The sequence below is a fragment of the Neovison vison genome, chromosome 7 (assembly GCF_020171115.1).
Source record: "Neovison vison isolate M4711 chromosome 7, ASM_NN_V1, whole genome shotgun sequence".
Classification (NCBI taxonomy): Eukaryota; Metazoa; Chordata; class Mammalia; order Carnivora; family Mustelidae; genus Neogale; species Neogale vison.
In genome coordinates, this window is record NC_058097.1 from 55,769,662 (window position 1) to 55,788,573 (window position 18,912).

Consider the following 18,912-nt stretch of genomic DNA (forward strand, 5'->3'; position numbering starts at 1 on the left):
CAAATAGCTCCCGGACCCATTATGATCTGGACTTGGCCACTCCATCAGACTGCCCCTTACTCCTAATGACGACCAGGAACCTACGTCAGAACTGTGCCATCTCATGACCCCAACTGGAATCTCCTTTCATCCAACAGAAGCCCCCATCCCCGATGTTATTCCCCTGATAAATACCAGAAATCTCCATCTCATGTTAGGAACCAGAACCTTCCTCCCGATTGCAATAGTCCCCTCCATCCTGACTGTTCACTTATTGATGGCATCCATCACGGACTGGTCCCCTATAACAGTCAGACACCCTCTTCCTGTCTCAAGCCCAACCCTCGTCTTGCCCCCCCTCCCCACAACAACCCTTTCCAATCTCTGCCTTCCAAGGTTAGGGGCTTCCTAATACCCCGTCTCTAACCTGCACCTACAAGTTGCACTTTGGCGAGGGTAGATCCCTATCAAGAGAAGAGTCCAGGTTGCCTGTCTGAGCAGCTACCCTGAGGTGAGGCCTTGGGCACCATAGCCAGCCCCCACCCCCCACCCCCCACAAACACTTAGGTGACTCAAAGTCAAGGCTCACACGTACCTTGAAACAAGTCCCCTCCCCGGAGTGGTTCCCACCCCTGGAATTATCTCCCCTTGAAAGGGAGGGGACCTAGGCCCTGCTTGGCACTGGCTCAGCACTGGCTCTGCTTAGGCTGCAACAATGACCTTGAAAGAGTCCCTCTCCCTAATGGCAATTGTCACCTACCGAGGCCTAGTCCTGGGCCGTACACACAATAGGGGACGGTTAAGTGAATATCGTTAAATTAATTGAAGAGTGGGAGGGAAGGGAAAGCGGTTTTACCAACTGGGAAGGACTCCATCCATGTTAGATGGGTTATAGTGAGCGTCGCGGTGTATTGGGCCCTGCGCTGAGCGCTTTCATGTGTTTGATTTCATTCAATCCCCTCAACAGTCTTTGAGGTGTATGTGATTCAAGCCCATTTTACAGAGAAGTAAGAGTGAGGCCCTGAGAGAGTTACCCCAAGTGTGTCTGGCGTCAAATCTATGCTCTCAGTGATGCTCAGCCTCTTCGGCTACGAAATATCACCTCTGTCAAGGTCTCCCGAGATCCAGTTCATTCCATACGCCCTCGCTTTCCAATGATGCCCACTTCTCACCACTTAAACTCTGATTTTTGGCAAACTAGCCCAAGAGAACTGCGCAGGCGCTTTTCTGAGCCGCCCCCCCCAACTCCGCCCACAGGGCACAGTTGTGTGCGTGGAGAAACTCGGCGAGCCCCGCCTGAACGTCACCACGCAGGCGCAAGGGCGCGTGCCCTTCGCTGCCGCCTCTAATTGGCTACCACGGGTAAGGGCACCGCCCAATGGGAGGCGTGGATAGTGAGGGGTCCCGCACGCCTGGAGCAGAGTGGGTCTGTTTCAAGAGCGGCGGGGGATGCAGGAGGCTGGCGAGACGGGTGAGGGCGCCGCGGGGTGGGCGGGGGACGGGAGCGCTGGGCGTCGGGAGAGGGCGGAGGGAGAACGAAGTGGACACCGGGGGAGGGAGAGGGGACCTAGAGCCTTGGGGCCTGCGCTAGGGCGGGAGCGGCGTGGAGTGGAAGGAGAGAGTGCTCCTTCCTGTGTGCCCTAGAGCATTGAGTTCACCGTGCGGCGTGCAGGACCCTACCCTGGAGCCCAAGGCCCCCACCCCTGCAGGGTGCTCTCCCGCAGCGGAGCTGGTAAGTCTGGTCGATGAACAGGGACGTGTAGCGGAAAAGTTGAACTTCCAGGCTCCCGCTGGGTTCTTTCCTGGAAGGACTTAACTGATCTCCTGTGCGAAAAGCCCCTATCTCCTCCCCACCAATACTACACTGTCCAGCAATTGAGAAAGGAGGAATGTAGACTAAAAATCTGAGTTTTAGATTGCTTGGGCCTCCTTCCAGAGGGACATTTACTGGGTGCCTACTTGGCGTTAGCCTTAAAGCAGGCTTTGGGCCTCACCCCATGGGAGTTGTGTTTGGAGTGTGGCTGTAAACAAGGAAAAACTGAACTCTAGGGCTCCGGGCTGACTTCTTCCCGGAAGATTCTTTATTGGGTGGCTGTTGTGTGCAGGACCCTGGCAACTCAAATACTGGTGAGGGAGTTGTAGTAGGTAGTTAACAAAAAGTGACTCCTGGGCTTTTAGTGAATCATTTATTCGAGGAGCCCTTATTGGGCAGCTGCTAAAAAAACAGGATCATGGGGCGCCTGGGTGGCTCAGTGGGTTAAGCCTCTGCTTTTGGCTCAGGTCATGATCCCAGAGTCCTGGGATGGAGCCCCACATTGGGCTCTCTGCTCAGCGGGGAGCCTGCTTCCTCCTCTCTCTGCCTCTCTGCCTACTTGTGATCTCTGTCTGTCAAGTAAATAAATAAAATCTTAAAAAAAAAAACAACAACAACAGGATCATGTGCTGGGCTGTGTCACCGTGGGAGTACACGGTCCATTGGGAGCATTGGTCTGTTGCGAGACGTGGAATGGGCACAGGGAGAGTTAGACTCTCATGCCTCACTTCCTGGAGCGGGTACCATTCATTCACAGAGTATCTACTGAGTACCTGTTGTGGGCTAATCACTGTTCCTGGTGCTGGAAGTACATCAGTTATGAAGACACTAACTTCCCTACTCTCTGGGACCTTAATATGAGGAACTTTGCCTAACCTCTGGCACTAACAAATGAGTTAAACAAGAGATGGAGACAGTGGAGGTTGGATTCAGAAACTCAGCTGTGAGGGTTGCTGCCACTTGCTGAAGCTCAGAGGCCAGGGTTGTGTTGACCCCACACACGTAGAAAGGGAGATGGGGGCATGGAGAGCGAAGTTCAGAAGTTAAAAATGCCCATCCCAGGTCCATGGGTTTTTGGGTGACATCAGCCCCTACAGTGAATCAGCCCTGCTGTGCCTACATGCTCAGTCTGGAGAGAAGCACAGACTGTATCCTAGGTGGGTGACATTGGCTTTTATAGAGGTGGCACAGATTGCCATAGGAACTCCAAGGAGGCAGGAGTGGACATCCCTCTGAGGATATAGAGAGATTGTCAGAAAAGGCTTCACAAATGAAATGCTGAGTAGGGTTTTGCTAGACCAGAAAAGGAGAGAATTTTCTTGGCAGAAGGAATAGCAACAGGGAAGACTTCGGGTTCAGGAACATTTCTGGAGAACTATGAGTCAAGATTCTGTCTGACCTTTCTCAGGTACCAGGGTCTTCCTGGTCATCCTTGGTGACAAAATAGCATCAGAGAGAGGAAGTAAGAGCTGGAACTCAGATTCAAGTCAAGGGCAATCTGGTCCAGAAGCCTGTGCTCTTGAACTCTTTGCTGTGTCTCTGTGTGTCCTTACAGTAGGAGGAAAGGGGGTGCCCAATGAGGAAACCAACCAGGCAAAGGTCAAGAGGCATAATGAGACATGTGTTCTTAGAAAGGGTGCAAGTGGCCCTCTGGGAAGGGAGAGATAATAACATCAGAGGCCAGACTGAAGGGGACCTTTCACTGTCTTACAGGTGTCTGGCACCATGGGGCCTGTGTGCACTTCTGAGTCTCATGATCATTGAAAACTAAGGTACCAGCACTGGATCCAGGCTTGCTGAGTGATAAAGGCTGGTGAGTGAGGGGACGAGCCGGGAAGATCCTGAGCCGCGCCCCCATCCTCCTTGGTTCCTGACATCTCACCAGCTCTGCCATCTTTCTCCAGACACTGTCCTCCCCAGCATGGCGAAGGTGGCAGCCGAGGTGGCTGAGGTTGCTGAGCTACCCGCACAGATGTCTCCAGGGGCAGTGGAGATGTCAACACCGATGTTCGGGGAGTTGACGGAGATGTCAGGGATGTCAGCAGAGGTGACCGAGATGACACCAGGGGAGGCCCTGGCCTCATCCCTTTTCTTCCAACATCACAAGTTCATGTGCTCTGAGTGTGGCAGCCTCTACAACACGCTAGAAGAAGTCCTCTCACACCAGGAGCAGCACGTGCCCACCATTGCTGAAGACGAGGCCTTGGCCACCCACGATCCTGGCCTGGATCCGGAGCTCATGGCAGGGACCGAGGATGGGCCTTTCCAGTGTGGAGAATGCAGCCAGCTCATCATGTCCCCCGGCGAACTCCTGGCCCACCAGGACGCCCACCTCCGGGAGTCTGCAAGCCAGATCCAGTACCAGTGTGGGGACTGCCAGGAGCTCTTCCCCTCACCTGAGCTGTGGGTGGCCCATCGCAAGGCCCAGCACCTTTCTGCTGCGGCTGGCGAGCTGCCAGGGCCGCCCCCACTGTCCCCGCCAACACCACCCCCTCCACCCCCAGCTCCACCCGAAGTTAAGATGGAGCCCTACGAGTGTCCTGAGTGCTCTACCCTCTGTGCCACTCCCGAGGAGTTCTTGGAGCATCAGGGCACCCACTTTGACTCCCTAGAGAAGGAAGAGCGTAATGGGCTAGAGGAGGAGGCAGATGACGAGGAAGACAATGAGGAAGACACTGAGGAGGAAGAGGAGGTGGTGGCAGAGGTCAGTGATGATGCTGTGGGAGGTGATGGGTCCCCAGCTGGCCAGGCCCAGGGCTGTGGGGATTGTCCCCAACGCTGGGCCTCCGCTGAGGTGCGCCGGCGACATCGGCGGGCCTCCCGAGGCCCGGGACCGGGGGCCCAGCCCTTCCACTGCGGCCAGTGCCAGCGCAGCTTCAGCTCGGCCAACCGGCTGCTGGCTCATGGGCGGGCCCACGTCGGGGGCACGCACGAGTGTACCACCTGCTCCAAGGTCTTTAAGAAAGCCGCCTCCCTGGAGCAACACCTGCGACTGCACCGCGGCGAAGCACGCTACCTCTGCGTGGACTGCGGCCGCGGCTTTGGCACGGAGCTCACGCTGGTGGCACACCGGCGGGCCCACACCGCCAACCCCTTGCATCGCTGCCGCTGTGGCAAGACATTCAGCAACATGACCAAGTTCCTCTACCATCGGCGCACACATGCAGGCAAGAGTGGGGCGCCCCCATCAGCGGCGGCCACAGCAGCAGCCTCCCCTGCACCCGCTGATCCCGCGCCCCTGCCCCCGCCACCCGCGCTGCCCGCTCAGCTGCCCTGCCCACAATGCTCCAAGTCCTTCGCCTCTGCCTCCCGGCTCTCCCGGCACCGGCGCGCTGTGCACGGGCCACCCGAGCGGCGGCACCGCTGCGGTGTCTGCGGCAAGGGCTTCAAGAAGCTGGTCCATGTGCGCAACCACCTGCGGACACACACGGGCGAGAGGCCCTTCCAGTGCCATTCATGCGGCAAGACATTCGCCTCCCTGGCCAACCTAAGCCGCCACCAGCTGACCCACACAGGTGTGCGGCCCTACCAGTGCCTGGACTGCGGCAAGCGCTTCACACAGAGTTCCAACCTGCAGCAGCACCGGCGGCTGCACTTGCGGCCTGTGGCCTTTGCCCGCGCACCCCGCCTGCCCATCACTGGCCTGTACAACAAGAGCCCCTACTACTGCGGCACCTGCGGCCGCTGGTTCCATGCCCTGGCCGGCCTGCGGCTGCACCAGCGTGTCCACTCCCGCGCCAGGCCTGGCCCCCCTCTGCCGCCCCCACCAGCCCCGCCGCCAGCCCCGCCCCCACCCCCTGAGCCTCAGCAGACTATCATGTGCACCGAGCTCGGGGAGACCATTGCCATCATCGAGACATCCCAGCCGCTGGCGCTTGAGGACACACTGCAGCTGTGCCAGGCCGCTCTGGGGGCCGGGGAGGCCAGCGGGCTCTTGCAGCTGGACACGGCCTTTGTGGGCCGCAGCTGAGGAGCCACAGGGAAAAAGCTGGGTTGCCACAGCAGTTGTGGGCCTCTCTGGGGAGCACGGAGACACCCCCACCCTACAAGGGTGCCAGCATCCACCCTGGCCTCTTAGCCACTGACTCCTCACAAGAGCCCTGCCCAGGTGTGTCTTGCCACTTTTCTCTGCCTATGGGGAAATTGAAGTTCTGAGGCCTGATGTGATCTGGCTCAGGGCACCCCACCCGCAACCCATCACGGGGCTCGCCAGGGCTCTGCGCTCTGCTTCCCTCACCCTGGTGCCCAGCTACGTCAGGTTACCTTTCCTGAGCCCCGAGTACGTGCCACTTCGGTGTTGGGCACTGTCATATACCTCTTCAGGCCCTCGCTTGTCCCCAAGCCCTCTCCTCCCCTCCCCTGGACCCTGGGCTCCCGGGTCTTGGCTCTGCCTGGTGGAGAAAGGTACTTGGTTTCTTTGGGCTTCCTTAAGCTCACTTTTGACAGTGTGGCAGGAAATCTCTAGGTACCCAGGTACTCTGCTACGGGCCAGGTGATGCCGGAGCCCCAGCAATGACTTGGAGCCAGGCTCTACCCCAGGTGGTGCACAGTGGGGTAGGAGGAACACTCAAGTACAGACAGCCTTGCTCTCTTGAATGTGTCTCATTGATTCATTCAGCCTGGGAGTCCTCAGGCCTCCCTCGCACGTGCTGGGCAAGGCTGGGGCGGGAGAGGAATCAGGCCTCTGCCCTGCCCCTGGGGAGGAGGCAGATCTCAGCTCTGTGATCCTCAGGGCTGTGATGGGAATGTGCAGGGAAGGTGGGATCCCAGAGCAGGGAAGACTGCCCCCACCTTCCCCACCCTGGCCAAGAGGAAGTAGTCCTTGAGGAAAAATTAGGAATCTGCTAACAAAAGAGGAAGAGAATGTAGCAGGCAGACAGCACTGCAAAGAGGGTGAGTTCTTGGTATACTTGGAGACTGTCCAGTTATTCACAGCTACAGTGACAGCAAACATGACTGCCTAGCTGTGGCAGGCACTGCAGCTAGCCATGTACGAGGATTATGACCCGGAGGGCCCGTGAGGCGATCTCTGCACTAGCCCTGTTTTACGAGAAAATGGGCAGAGACTGGCCCAAGGTCTCACATGAGGCAGCAGTATCACGGAGATTTGAATCCAGGGGGACTGTTCAGCCCATCTCCGTAACCAGTACGGTTGAGGGAATTTGACCTGAGACAGGTAGGGGCAGCGAGGGGGGTGGGGTGGGGGGAGGTTCAGAGCAGTACTCAGGAGGATTTGCTACACCTGGAGGAAAAATGAGCCGGTATCACAGAGCAGGTGGTTTATTGGGGCCTCGGAAGATCAAAGGTCTTAGAAACAGGAAGGGATCCCCAGCCTTTTCAGAGGTTCCCTAAGGTGGCACTCCTTTCTTTAAATGGAAGTAGAGGAGTTAAAGCAGGTCCCTTTGGTGAGATTCCGCCAGCCTCTGCAGACTGAGGCGTTCAGGCAGTGGGGGGCTGTGGCTGAAGGTTGTCTGGGAGGGAGGCAGGCCCAGACCTGGGAAAGCCAGGAAGGCATGCCCCAGTAGGGTTGTGGGGGGTCAAAAGTGGGGCTTCTGCCTCCCCGGCATGAGGGTGGAGCAAGGGGGAGGTGGAAGTTGGTCTAAAAGGAAAAGGACAGGACCAGAGGAGTGGGAGGAGGGGAAGGGACCCCCTCAGTGACCTAGCGGCTGAACAGACATGAGCAGCAGGGAGGTGGGGGACCAGCCCTGCTCCCCTCTGGCCTGCTTGCTCTGCATATTCGTCTTACAAACAAGGTGATACCCAGAGGGTGTTGAGCAGGGATGAGCAGGGATTGTTCTGGGCAGTATACAGATGCCCCTGGGGCTGACCTAAGCAGACTGGAGTCCAGATGCCACAGCAACAGTCCCTGACCTCTTGGGACATGTTCAAATTTCTCTTTCTGGGCCCCTGGCTGGCTCAGTCAGTAGAGCATGCAACTCTTGATCTCAGAGTCTTGAGTTCAAGCCACCCCACCCCCACAGGACAGAGTTTACTTAAAGCAACAAACTCCTTCTTGTTCGCAATCCAAGTCCAGTGGAGGACATACCAGTTGCTCCTCCTCAGGCCCCCACCTCACTTGTGGGGCCTCCTGCCCTCACATCCCCCATTGGCACCACATGAAGGAGCTGCCATTGCCCTCTGCCTGTGACCCCCTGTCTGGCCCATCATGTTTTTGAAGCAAGTGGAAGCAGCCAGGTTCTCTGCATCAACCTTCCCAGGCTTGTCACTTCCAGCTTCCCCAGATGGGGGCCAGGTGTGTGCCCTATTTGAAAGCTAGCAGAGCTGTTAGCGTTCAGGGACCACATCTCTGCCCCATCCGTGCCCACTAAGAGTCTACATCCAGGCTATTTTGGCCTGAGTGACCACGCATCCGGTGTCCTGTGAAGCAGCAGTTAGTTCGGGCTGTGGGACACAGCCATCTGTCAAGTCTGAATTCTCCCACCTCTATCCTGTGGCCTTGACCCTGGATCCCCCGTTCTCTCAGCTATCACCTGGGGAGGACAGTGCCTGCCTCCCTCCTGAGGCAGAAGAGGATGATGGTGGGGTCCATGAGGCTGGCTTCCCCGAGGCCTCTACAGTAGGTGAACCAGACTGGTCATCCCCACACGTGTGAAGGAGAGCTGAGGCCAGGGGAGGCTGGGCACGTGAGCCCAGGCCGGGACTTGGGACTCAGGCTTCTGGCAGCCCAGCCTGGCTTCAGTCTCCGCAGTTCCCTGCCTGAGAGGTCCTGTCCCAGCACAGTTCCTCAGGCACCTCCCTCACCTCTGTGGAAACAAGGTAGCCAGACAGGAAGCAGGTTTTCATGCCAATAATTTATTGAACGGAGGTCTGTACACAGGCAAACCTTACTGTGGAAACTAAGACATCAAGAGCTCCCCAACCCCCACCCCCTCGGCCCTCCAGGGTGGGGAGAGGAGGGAGGAGACCTTAGGGGCAGAGGACAGGAAGGGGAACACAGCTGTAGAAGGGGGATGGGCCAGGTTGGACGGTGTGAATCGACGTTTTCTTTAAGAAAAAAATTATAACAATCTATTTACACCCGGGGGGACCAGGGAAGGGAAGAGGAATAGACAGGCTGGTCTGGTTCTATTTACAAGGGACACAGGAAGGGAGGAGGGATTGGAGGAGTGCAGGCCTGGGAAGAGGGGAGGGGGCCAAGGGGGTAGGAGGTCCTCATGCCTCCAACCCCCTGTCCTTCCTTCTCTGCCCTCCCCACAACCAGTTAAAATCCTCTTAAAAAGCCCACCACAGGGTGAGGCTGGTGAGGGAGGGCCTGGAGGTAGGGACAGGGACTCATTTACCTCTGCCCTCTAGTCTAGGGGCCCAGCCAGGTCAGGAGCTTGATGGGCTATGGCCCTCCTTCCCAGCCCCACTGGGGGCTCCCCGATGGAAGGGTAGTTTGGTGGGGCCCTCAGGAAGAGTTGGTGAGGGGAGCTGTGGCGTCGGGTGTCTGCCAGTCCGAGCCGGTCTGAGCCTCACTTAAAGCTGAGGGGGAGGAAAAAGACAGTTACCCTTGGCGCCTCAGACCTCCCACCCAAGAGCAGGACCCTGGTGGGAGAAGCTACATCAGAAACGGACAACTGCTGCTTTAGGTCCAGCTCCACATACTCAAATGCCCAAGGGCCAGGCTGGTCACTGAGTGACTCACCAGAGAGTTGAGCCTCACAGGAAAGAGGGCACTTAGAACTTGGCCCCGACTCACAGCACTGCCCTGAGGAAAGGTAGGCCCACTGCTGCCCACTTGGATTTTCTTTCCCAAGAGACACAGGAAATCTGAGTTTGTACATGCAATGGCCTCAATTTTTAAATGTGGACAACAAATTTAACTTTTTGTTTGTCCAAGCCAAACATATATCTTTGGTTTTCCAGTTAGCACTTCAACACAAATATGGGCAATCTGGCCCCAAAAAGGTGGCTGTCTGCACATGCGCACTCAAACATCAACAATTCCCATACCCATGCAGGGAACTCGGGGGCTGTGGCAACACACCAGCCTCCCAGGCTGAGGAAGGCCTTCATCTGCAAAGAGGGCCTCCGACTTACCTTGTGAGGATGGAGTGAGGGTGGCAGTGCCCGCTGGGGACCTCAAGTGAGGAGGGATGAGAATGGCATTGAGAGATGGTTGGATGGAGAGTTCTAGAAACAGGAATGGACATGCCCAGTCAGGACGCAGGGTGTTGGGAGACCAGGTCGAGGCTGAAAAGGGCCACCCCAGGTAGGGACCCAGCTCTTGGCAAGGACAACGGACGTGTAACCACTGAACACTTTCAGTGACAAACTGGAAGGGGCCCAGCACGGGTGAAGCCACTTCAGGTCTCCTGTATTGGGGGCATCTCCTGAGCACCCCCAACCCCAGTATCCCACTCCTATCTTAAACACCAAGCCCCCTTCCACAACCTTTGCCTGCCCTTCTGGTTCCCCGCATCCCAAGCTGTGCCCTCACCTCCAGGACTAAAGTTGAAGAGGGGGGGAAGCGGGCGGTTGTTGGGGAGCTGGGTTCCATGACATCGCAGTTCATCAAAGAAGCTGTGGGCGCAGGCTTCCAGAGGGGAGAGCCTTGAGGACGGTGTGTACTCCAGCAGGCTAGAGCAGAGTGCAATGGCCTCCGGCGGCGTTCGAGATTTGAACACCTTAAGGGGAGGGGACGGTGGTCAGGAGGGTGAGCCGCCCAGGCCCTGTGGACTCCTGCACCCCCACTTTCCAAACAAGGCAGAGCTACTGAGGGGAAGCCACGTTCCTTCGGGTGAGCAGCTCACATGGGTCCCACCATTGGACAGGCCCTGCAGAGAGCCTGTTTCACCAGCAGAGAAATGGCACTCTCAAACTCACCGTGGACCCTCAACTTCCGGAGGATGGAAGATGCCGTGAACTTTGAAATCTGATGAGTTACGGACCCACTCCCAAGCCCTACAGCCAAGACTCTACAGCCAGGTCCCCAGACCAGCTGGCCTCCAAAGGGGACCTCGGCCATGCTGCCTGAGCCCCCAGCCCTGCCCCACCTTTGTCCAGGGATGAGCTTTAATCTGGGGAAACTTGAACTCCGTGTAGTTGGGGTTCATCTCTCGGATCTGTTCCCGGGTTGGTGTTCCCAGCACCTGGAGAGGGAGGGAGGGCTCTGAGCCAAAGCCCCTATCCCTCAGCCCCAATCCCTGCCCACCCCACTGCACCCTCACCTTGATGATCTCCACCAGCTGGTCTACCCCACTGTCCCCAGGGAAGATGGGCTGGCCCAGGAGGAGCTCGGCCAGAACGCAGCCAGCTGACCACACATCTGGAGGGGAATGCAGGGAGGGTCAAGACTGCCCACCCAGCCCCTCACAAAGGCTTATCTCCCCCACAGTCATCCTGAGAGTGCCAGGAGGGAGCCCCATTTTCTTGGCACCGAGAGGAAGCACCCTGCTCAAGGTCCTACAGTTTAGGGACACGGGAGCCTGCTGCTGAACCTCCAGGTCCACCTGGCCACGCCACACTGTGCGGCCTGTGCTTGCCGCCTTCATTGTCTCTCTCCAGCAGGAACCCCAGGAAGTCCCTGCTGTGCCTCTAGCCTCCAGGTAGCCCAACGGACCTCTAACAGGCTTCTGTGTTCTTGGGGTCTCAAGAAGCTCAAGGCTCAAGTCCTAGGCCTAGACTCCATCCTGCCCGCGGGAACAGCTATAGGCAGGCAGTCTTGCCCCCTCCCTGGTATGTACCTTGGCCCCCAAGGCACAAGTTCACCCCTAAGGACCACACAGTTTCTTTACATTGCTGAGGGATGTTCTCTCCCAACCCTTTCACCCCCTCTCCTCAAGCCTGGAAAGGTAGCACTGTCATCCCCACCAATGGGGAAGGTCCCGGAGGCCCCCGGTGGGCAAGTCACACCCTCCAGCTGGTACTCCTGGCCTCCAAGGTCACAGGCAGCTCCTCCCCCACCAGCCCCTCCCCCCTAGGCCAAGAAGGGAAGGCTGACTGAGAGGTTCCGGAGCCGGAGTGGACTCTGGAGTCAGGTCAACTTTCAAAGCCCAGCCCTGCCCAGCCGTGCCCAACCCCAGCAGTGCGAGTGCAGGCAGGTGGCCTCCCCGCTCTCAGCCTCAGACTGCTCATCTGTGCAACGAGCAGACACCAACACCGCCCTCCAAAGTTTGTGAGGACTGGATAAAAGAACACAGGTTAAGCTTGTATCACAGAGGGCGGCAGACAGCCCACAGAAAGAAGGCAAGCCGCCAGCCGGCCACTCCCTGCCCCCCCAACCCCGCAAAGCTGACCAATGGACGAGGTGTAATCGGTGGCTCCGAAGATCAGCTCCGGGGCCCGGTAGTAGCGAGAGCAGATGTAGGAGACGTTGGGCTCCCCCCGCACCAACTGCTTTGCACTGTGGAAAGAGAGGGCCAGGAGTAAACAGAAGGTGAGGGTTGGCGTCCCCCCATCGCCCCTTCAGCCACTCAGTGCACCCCAGGTCAGGCCCACCTGCCAAAATCGCAGAGCTTGAGGACAGCAGTGTCGGGGTCCACCAGCAGGTTCTGGGGCTTGATGTCACGGTGACACACCCCCTGGGAGTGGATGTAGGCCAAGCTCCGGAAGAGCTGGTACATGTACACCTGGCAGGGGGCAGGGGACAGGGCAGCTGCAGCCGGGCCACACATACACACCCCGCCCCATGCGTGCTACCCCTGGGTCTTCAAGCGTTAGTATAAATCACTCAGAGGACTTGTTTAAACAGGGACCCCTGAGTCCCGCTCCCAGAGGGTCTGATTCTGAAAGTTCGGGGTGTGGCATTTGCGACATGCCCTCCCAGGTTGCTGCTGCTCCCCACTTTGAGAATACCGCCTCAGCCACACACCTCAGAAGCCTGATAAAGAGACTCGGACGGCGGGAAGGCCTTGTGGGAGCCAGTCTCTCAGCTCCACAACCACTGGCTATAGGAAGGGCTCAGCGTCCTCCGCCTGCCAGTCAAACCACCCACAGGCTAGTCTCTCTCCAGCTGGATTTTCCTGCCACTCTGCCTCCCACTGATTAGAACGAAAGTGCCAAGAGAGCAGGGATCTTGGGGTGTTCGTCACCGCCGCGTCTCCCAGGGCCTAGACCAGTGCCCGGCATGGAGTAACTGCGCAGGCCAGCTTCCTGGGCCCCCCTCCTCCTGTTCTCGCTGCCCTTGGCTACAGATGCCAGCTCTTCACCCTACCCCTCATGGGCTCCCAGAAGCCTTCCTTGATCCTTCTTACCCCCAATGCAGGCAGGCCTGGGGGCCTGTTTCCAGAATTCCCTGTACTCCTTCTAGTACGGCAGTTGCTAGTCATCTACAGTTCTTTGTGACAACAGCTGTCCACTCGGGCTAAACTGAGAGCTCTTCCGGAGCAAAGCCTGGGTCTCCGTCAACTGGCCTTCTGAAATTGCTCAGTGCTGGATCCAGCACACAGGCAGCCACAACACAGACTCACCAAACCAGAGGGCTCCCCTCCCAGGAGGCATGGTCTCCCAACACCACAACCAGTAGGGCTCTGTGGCCCATATGGGGTCAGGGTTCTTAAGGCCGGCAGGAGGAACAACCTTCATCAAACTTGAACCCACCCGCTTCCTCCCTGTGCAGAAGGCTGCTGCAGCCTCTGCTCTCCACATCAGCCCTCAGCTCACTGATTCACTCATCCATTCATTCAAACACCTGCTGAGGGATTGTAACACGCAGGATCCAGCACCAGGCCCTGGGGAATGAGCCTGCACAGCAATGAAGACACAGGCTTTCCTCCAGCCCTGCCTCCTTCTCACACCCCCTCTGCCAAGGATCCAAAGGCCAGGACTTGACCTCTCTCCCTTGGCATTGTCAGGCTCTGCGCTAACTCCACCAACACCGCTGGTGCCCCTGGGCTCCCAGCGGGGACCCAACCAGGTACCCTGCAGTCTCACCAGACCCCGATCAGCCTGCCTCCCTGATGTGGTCAGGCCCGAGGGGGGCCTGCCCCGCCTTGGGCAAGCTCTATGACAGTTATGGAGACAAGGACAGAGAACTCAAGGGCTCCAGAAAGCAACATCAATTTGGAGAAGGGAAGCCACAGAAGACAGGAAGATCCAGGGCCCCTGGTCTTGGGACAGTAAGGGCCCCTTACTGTCTTGGGACAGTAAGCCCCGGTCCCAAAAGCTGGCTGGCCTGCCTGACTACCCACCTTGACATAGATGATAGGGATGGTCAACTTGGCCTTGGTGAAATGGCGGGCCACCCGGTATACTGTCTCGGGCACGTATTCCAGCACCAGATTTAGATAAAGCTCGTCTTTCTGCAGAGAGCAAAGGAGAGGTTTGAGGCACTGCAAAGAACGGGCGGGGAAGGGGAGGGAAGGCTCATGGGGGATAACGGGGGAAGGACTGGCAGTCATAGGAAAGGCAAACAGGAGCAGGGGTGGAGGACATCCCCACACAGCCAAGGTCTCACCTTCTCCCCACTGGAGTAGAAGAAGTATCTCAGCCTCACGATATTGCAGTGGTCCAGCTTACGCATAATCTGCAGCTCTCGGTTCTTGGGGGCAAAGGGAAAGTGCCTCAGACAACAGCCAACTCTCCCTGCCTCCCCACCTCTGGTGCCCCTCGCCACAGCCCTGCTCCTCCACCCCTGCCAACAGAGCCACACACCGACTCCTTGCATCCCAGCTCCAGGGCCCCTCTGGGGCACCCCCTAATCCCTCACCCCAACCCATTCTCCCCGCACGCAGGCTGGAGGCCTATGGGCTAAACCCAACCTACAGGTGAGTTTTTTTCAGCCCACCATCCAAAAATCTCCAATTTATTGCTAACCTTTGAAAATCAAATGGCTTCACCTATAAATTCAGTTTTCCAGCTTATCTTGAATAATCAAATGATGTGGCCACACAAGACCCAAGTGACAAAAGATGAGTACTCCCCACCCAATTCACCCCAGTCTCCAGTCCTCTCTACTGCTTTCCCTAGAGACATCCGGGTCCTTAAACCCTGACTTGGATCCTGAGTCCCAGGCTCCAGACTTTTCATCTTCCGAAAGGGGATCTGGTCTCAGCCTCTTCTCCGAGACAGAGTCTTGGTCTCTTCACTGTTCTCCGTTCCCCTAAGTTCTGCCCCTGGAACTCCTGCCCTCAGATCCCTCTCACTTCCAGGCCTCAACACTAATCAAATTCTGAGCCACATTCTGGAGATCCTCCTCCCCAAGGGTTCTCACTGCTAACACCAGGCCCTGATCTGGTTCCCTCCAGGTTAGGCTCAGGTCCTTTATGTCCAGAATGGCCTCAGCTCCAAAACACCAGTCCTTGCAATGCCAAGTGGCCCTCAACTTCTACCTCTTCCATCTGCTCCTTGTTCCCTGGACCTCCACTAGGTTACAGGGCACAGCTGTATGAGGAGGAAAGGGCACCCCTTCCTCAGGGGGACAGAGCCCCAAACCCAGCCACATGGTCTGGCTGGCTGGATTTCACCCCACACTTGCCAGGCACCTGGGTCAGAGCACGACCTTCACAAACACACTCATCACCTCTACCAGCTTCCTTCTCCTCTGTGCAGAAGGGTAACTTAATGCGTAAGGTTGGAGGCTTTAGAATCAGACAAGCCAGAGTTTCGTCTTGCCGCAAGTCAATTCTCTTATCCGACTCTCGGTCTTAATAACACACCAATACCTACCCTCCAAGAATCTTCATGTGAATTAAACAAGAACTTGCCTACAAAGCAATTCACACCAACCCAGAGCCCAATAAACATCAGCTCTGGGCTCTCTCTAAACCCACACTCCCATCTTCCACACAATTCATGCCCTTCTGCTTCCCTTCTCTGGCCCATGTTCAGATCCCTGTGGAAACCCAAGTTTAGTACTCTCACTAGGGCCCTCTCGCCCATCATGCCGGGTCACACTTCCTTGTCCCCATGTGCCCCAAGCTACCTTGAACCTCTTGTCCTGGAGAACCTTCTTGATGGCCACCAGTTCCCTGGTCTCAGCCAGCCGTGCCTGGTACACCACCCCAAACGAGCCATTGCCAATCACTTTGATGTCTGTGTAAGCCACCTCCTGGGAGCGCTCCGGGCCTTGGCCTAGAGTGGCTACCACTGTGGTCACCTTCCCGCTGTCACCTGGGGAACAAAGGGGATACACGATCCACTGACCTTCCCTTTCTTGCCACCACCCAATCACAGGGCTGTGGGAGGGAGGGGACATCACTATAGGATGCTCACTGGGGGCCTCCTTTTCCCTTCCTTGTCTTTGAGCAAAGGTGTGTGTTGGATGCCTCTAGGCGCCCTTTCTCCTCTTCCCTTCAGGGAACCCTAAATCCTGCCTCTTCTCATGTGGGAGGCCATGGACAACTAAACCTCTTGCCCTTCAAGTGTTGATAAATGGTAATTTCTACCTCCAGTAAGCAGTAAATCACTGGTTCCTTTTGGTTTGAGGGCACCCTCACATGTCTACAGGTTGACTCTGTCTGCTCTGAGCTTACTGCCTGCTGGGGCCCCTCCTGACTGGGGAAAGCCTGACCCAATCTCTTCCACTTACCGGAACAGTAACCCTGAGGTACTTTTTCTTTAGGAAAGCACTAGCCCTTCTGACAGCCTGGGGATAGTGACGTCTAAGTACTCCTTGGTACAACCAGTAACTGCCACTGGGTTTTGGTGGCAGAAAGGACCCCTTCAGGTAGGAGTGCCAGTGCCAGGACTCTCACTTCCCCAAATATTTCAGGGCTAGAAAAGGTGCTAACCTGACCTCTTCATCTGGTGTTCATCTGTGTCCAGAGCCCTAGAACCCTTCATGTATTTGGGTGGTCCCCAACGGACAAGTACTAAGTGATGGGAATGGTGAACCTGACCTCTGTTAAGAAGGGGCTATCCAGGTCTCAGTCCTCCGAAAGAAAGTTGCAATTTCCAGTTCCATTCTCTAGACAGCAGCAAACTTTTATGGCATTCTTAGGGAAGAGTGATCCCTTTTCTTTGGGGACACTTTCATCAGTTCGTTTGAAATCAAATTCGTTTTGAGGGGCCAATGACACCTTCTTTTGGAAGGAGATTATCCTACATAGCTATTCATCCAGAACCAATGACACCATACCTCAATAACGAAAGGGGTTTAACCTCAGATCCACAGTCTATGGGGAACTACGATCCTCCCTGACTCTGTTCCATTTTTGTGGAAACAGACCCACCATGACAAGTTTTTTTGGTTGGCTTGTTTTTAATAAATTCTACCCCCAACATGGGCCTTGAACTCATGATCCCAAGACCAAGAGTTGTATACTCTACCGACTGGACTGGCCAGGCACCCCAAGCCAAGCATTTGGAAAAGTGACTATGGACTTGATCTGCAGGATGCACTGATTCCCAGTTTGTCCTTTTTTGTAAGAAACAGCAACCATTAATTTCTACCATTGGGGAATACAGTTCTACCTGTTACAGATGCGTGATGGTAACAGGTCTTGTGCTTTAAAATCAAAGACTACCTGGGTACCAGGTTTGGGAAGCCTTGACCCTATCTTTCGGAGACAGAGAAAGCCCAAATCCGTTTCTGTGTGATATTCACTCCAAAGCCCCATCTCCTAAGGGGGAGCAAATTCGGATCCCCCTCTTTTGGGGTGATGATCTTATTCTTTTTGGGAACAATAACTCTCTAGCCCCATTTGCAAGCGACGACGACTCCTGATGCTGTTGTCTAATGGATGGCAACATCAGATTCCTGTTTTTGAGGTTCAAGGATCCAAGACCTCGGTAATGGAAGAACAGGAACCTGTGACCCCTGTTTTTTTGAGGATTACTAATTCTAATCCTAAACTCCCAATTGATAGAAACCCCTCAAATCCCTTTCTCTGGCGGGGGAGAGCTCAGATCCCATCTTCGGGAAGCACAGTGAACTGGAGCTTCTTTCTGGGCATATGGAAGAACCAGATCGACGTCTGAAGGCCTTCAGGAACCCTGATCTCCACCCCCACGGACACCGCGAATACTCACGGCCCAGCTTCACTCCGGGCGGCGGGAAGCTAGTGCCCGCACCGGGGCCGCCGCTGCCTCCTCCGCCGCTGCCGCTGGGGCCACCCCCGGAGCTCGAGGCCCCCACGCCCCCACCCATAGCTCCGACTGACGCCTTCCCACCGCCGCTGCCGCCCGGGCCGGAGGCCGAGCCCCCGGGACCGCCACCGCCGCCGCCGCCGCCGCCGCCTGGCTCCGCGAACGAGCTGGTCCGCGCCCGGCCCGAGCCCCCAGGGCCGCCCCCTGAAGGCGCGCCGCCGCTCATGGCGCCGAGCGCAGGCCCAGGCCGCGGGGCTCGGGCTGCCCGGGCTGCCCCCGCCGCCGCCGCTACCGCCGCCTCCCCCGGGCTCTGGCCTCTTCCAGGCCGCGCCGCTCCGGCTCCGGCTACGGCCCAGCGCCCGCCGCGGGGCACGCCGGGAGATGCAGTCCGCCTGCCCTACGCGCCGCGGTCGCCGCCCTCGGTCTGCACAGAGAACCGCGTGGCACGCCGGGAAATGGAGTCTGCAGAGGCCGCAGAGTCGACCGCGGGGTATGACGGGTCGCGTTGCACGTCAGGAAATAGAGTCCTGGGCAATAAGTCCCCGGAATGTGTCGACGGCGGACTCTGAAGCACTTTGGGAAGTGGAGTCCGAGGCACACACTCCAGCAGCTGCGAGCCCTAGGTATGTTTCAGAAAGGTAGTCGCTGCCACTCTTTCGGTGAGCTTTGTAGACCTGATGCATGCCGGGAAACAGAGTCCAGACGCTCATTTAGTCTGTTGGCTGTGTATGCCGATCGGGGCTAGGTGCACTGCGGGAAATTGAGTCGGCGCCCGTGCATTCGCAGCTATCGGGCCGTGAGGCAAGTCGGGAAACGGAGTCGTCGCCAGGCCCTCACCGCATTGCAGGTGTAACGCGACTTCCAAAGCATGCCGGGAAATGGAGTCCCATGTGCTCCCCAAGCCCCAAGAGGACACTGCAATTATGGAGATAGGCTAAGAAATAAAATAGGAAGGTACGGCGTTCTTCCGCCCTCCTATGCTAGGCCGCAGTCCCTGCCGGGAAATGTAGTCAACACCAAGGCTTCAGAGTAGTTGCTGCAGGGAGCCTTTGTGTCTTCTGGGAAATGGAGTTCAAGGCAGCCTCTCCATTTGACGGGGAGGAAATCTACCAGGAGCCTGAGCATGTTGAGTAATAGTCCCCCCGCAT

At 57.1% G+C, this 18,912-nt stretch overlaps 2 protein-coding genes across 3 annotated transcripts; one reads left to right on the plus strand and one right to left on the minus strand.

The window, feature by feature from the left end:
- The first annotated feature begins 1,392 nt into the window (after positions 1-1,392).
- Positions 1,393-6,388, plus strand: ZNF526 (zinc finger protein 526). Of its 2 annotated transcripts, XM_044257272.1 has the most exons (4): positions 1,393-1,450; positions 1,624-1,711; positions 3,506-3,605; positions 3,697-6,388. In XM_044257272.1, the coding sequence occupies exon 4, from the start codon at positions 3,714-3,716 to the stop codon at positions 5,760-5,762; it is 2,049 nt and encodes a 682-aa protein (XP_044113207.1). In that variant the 5' UTR covers positions 1,393-1,450; positions 1,624-1,711; positions 3,506-3,605; positions 3,697-3,713; the 3' UTR covers positions 5,763-6,388. The 2 variants fall into 2 exon arrangements, with proteins under 2 accessions (XP_044113207.1, XP_044113206.1); XM_044257271.1 differs by lacking the exon at positions 1,624-1,711.
- A 2,197-nt stretch (positions 6,389-8,585) lies between these two features.
- Positions 8,586-18,024, minus strand: GSK3A (glycogen synthase kinase 3 alpha). Its single transcript, XM_044257274.1, has 11 exons — positions 17,708-18,024; positions 15,660-15,847; positions 14,193-14,276; positions 13,927-14,037; positions 12,236-12,366; positions 12,034-12,140; positions 10,966-11,063; positions 10,792-10,887; positions 10,236-10,422; positions 9,836-9,928; positions 8,586-9,277 (listed from the first exon to the last, which is right to left on the minus strand). Exons 1-11 carry the CDS (start codon positions 17,988-17,990, stop codon positions 9,204-9,206), a joined length of 1,452 nt encoding a protein of 483 aa, XP_044113209.1. The 5' UTR covers positions 17,991-18,024; the 3' UTR covers positions 8,586-9,203.
- Positions 18,025-18,912: the final 888 nt, after the last annotated feature.

Bases quoted from the DNA above. Each gene is read 5' to 3' on its own strand.
- ZNF526 (XM_044257272.1), top strand. From the start codon at position 3,714: ATGGCGAAGGTGGCAGCCGAGGTGGCTGAGGTTGCTGAGCTACCCGCA.
- GSK3A (XM_044257274.1), bottom strand. From the start codon at position 17,990: ATGAGCGGCGGCGCGCCTTCAGGGGGCGGCCCTGGGGGCTCGGGCCGG. The intron at 10,888-10,965 runs GTGAGGGTGCAG...CTCCCTCTCCAG, and splicing joins AGCTGGTGGAGATCATCAAG to GTGCTGGGAACACCAACCCG. The intron at 10,423-10,791 runs GTGGGGCAGGGC...CCTCCCCTTAAG, and splicing joins AAGCTCATCCCTGGACAAAG to GTGTTCAAATCTCGAACGCC.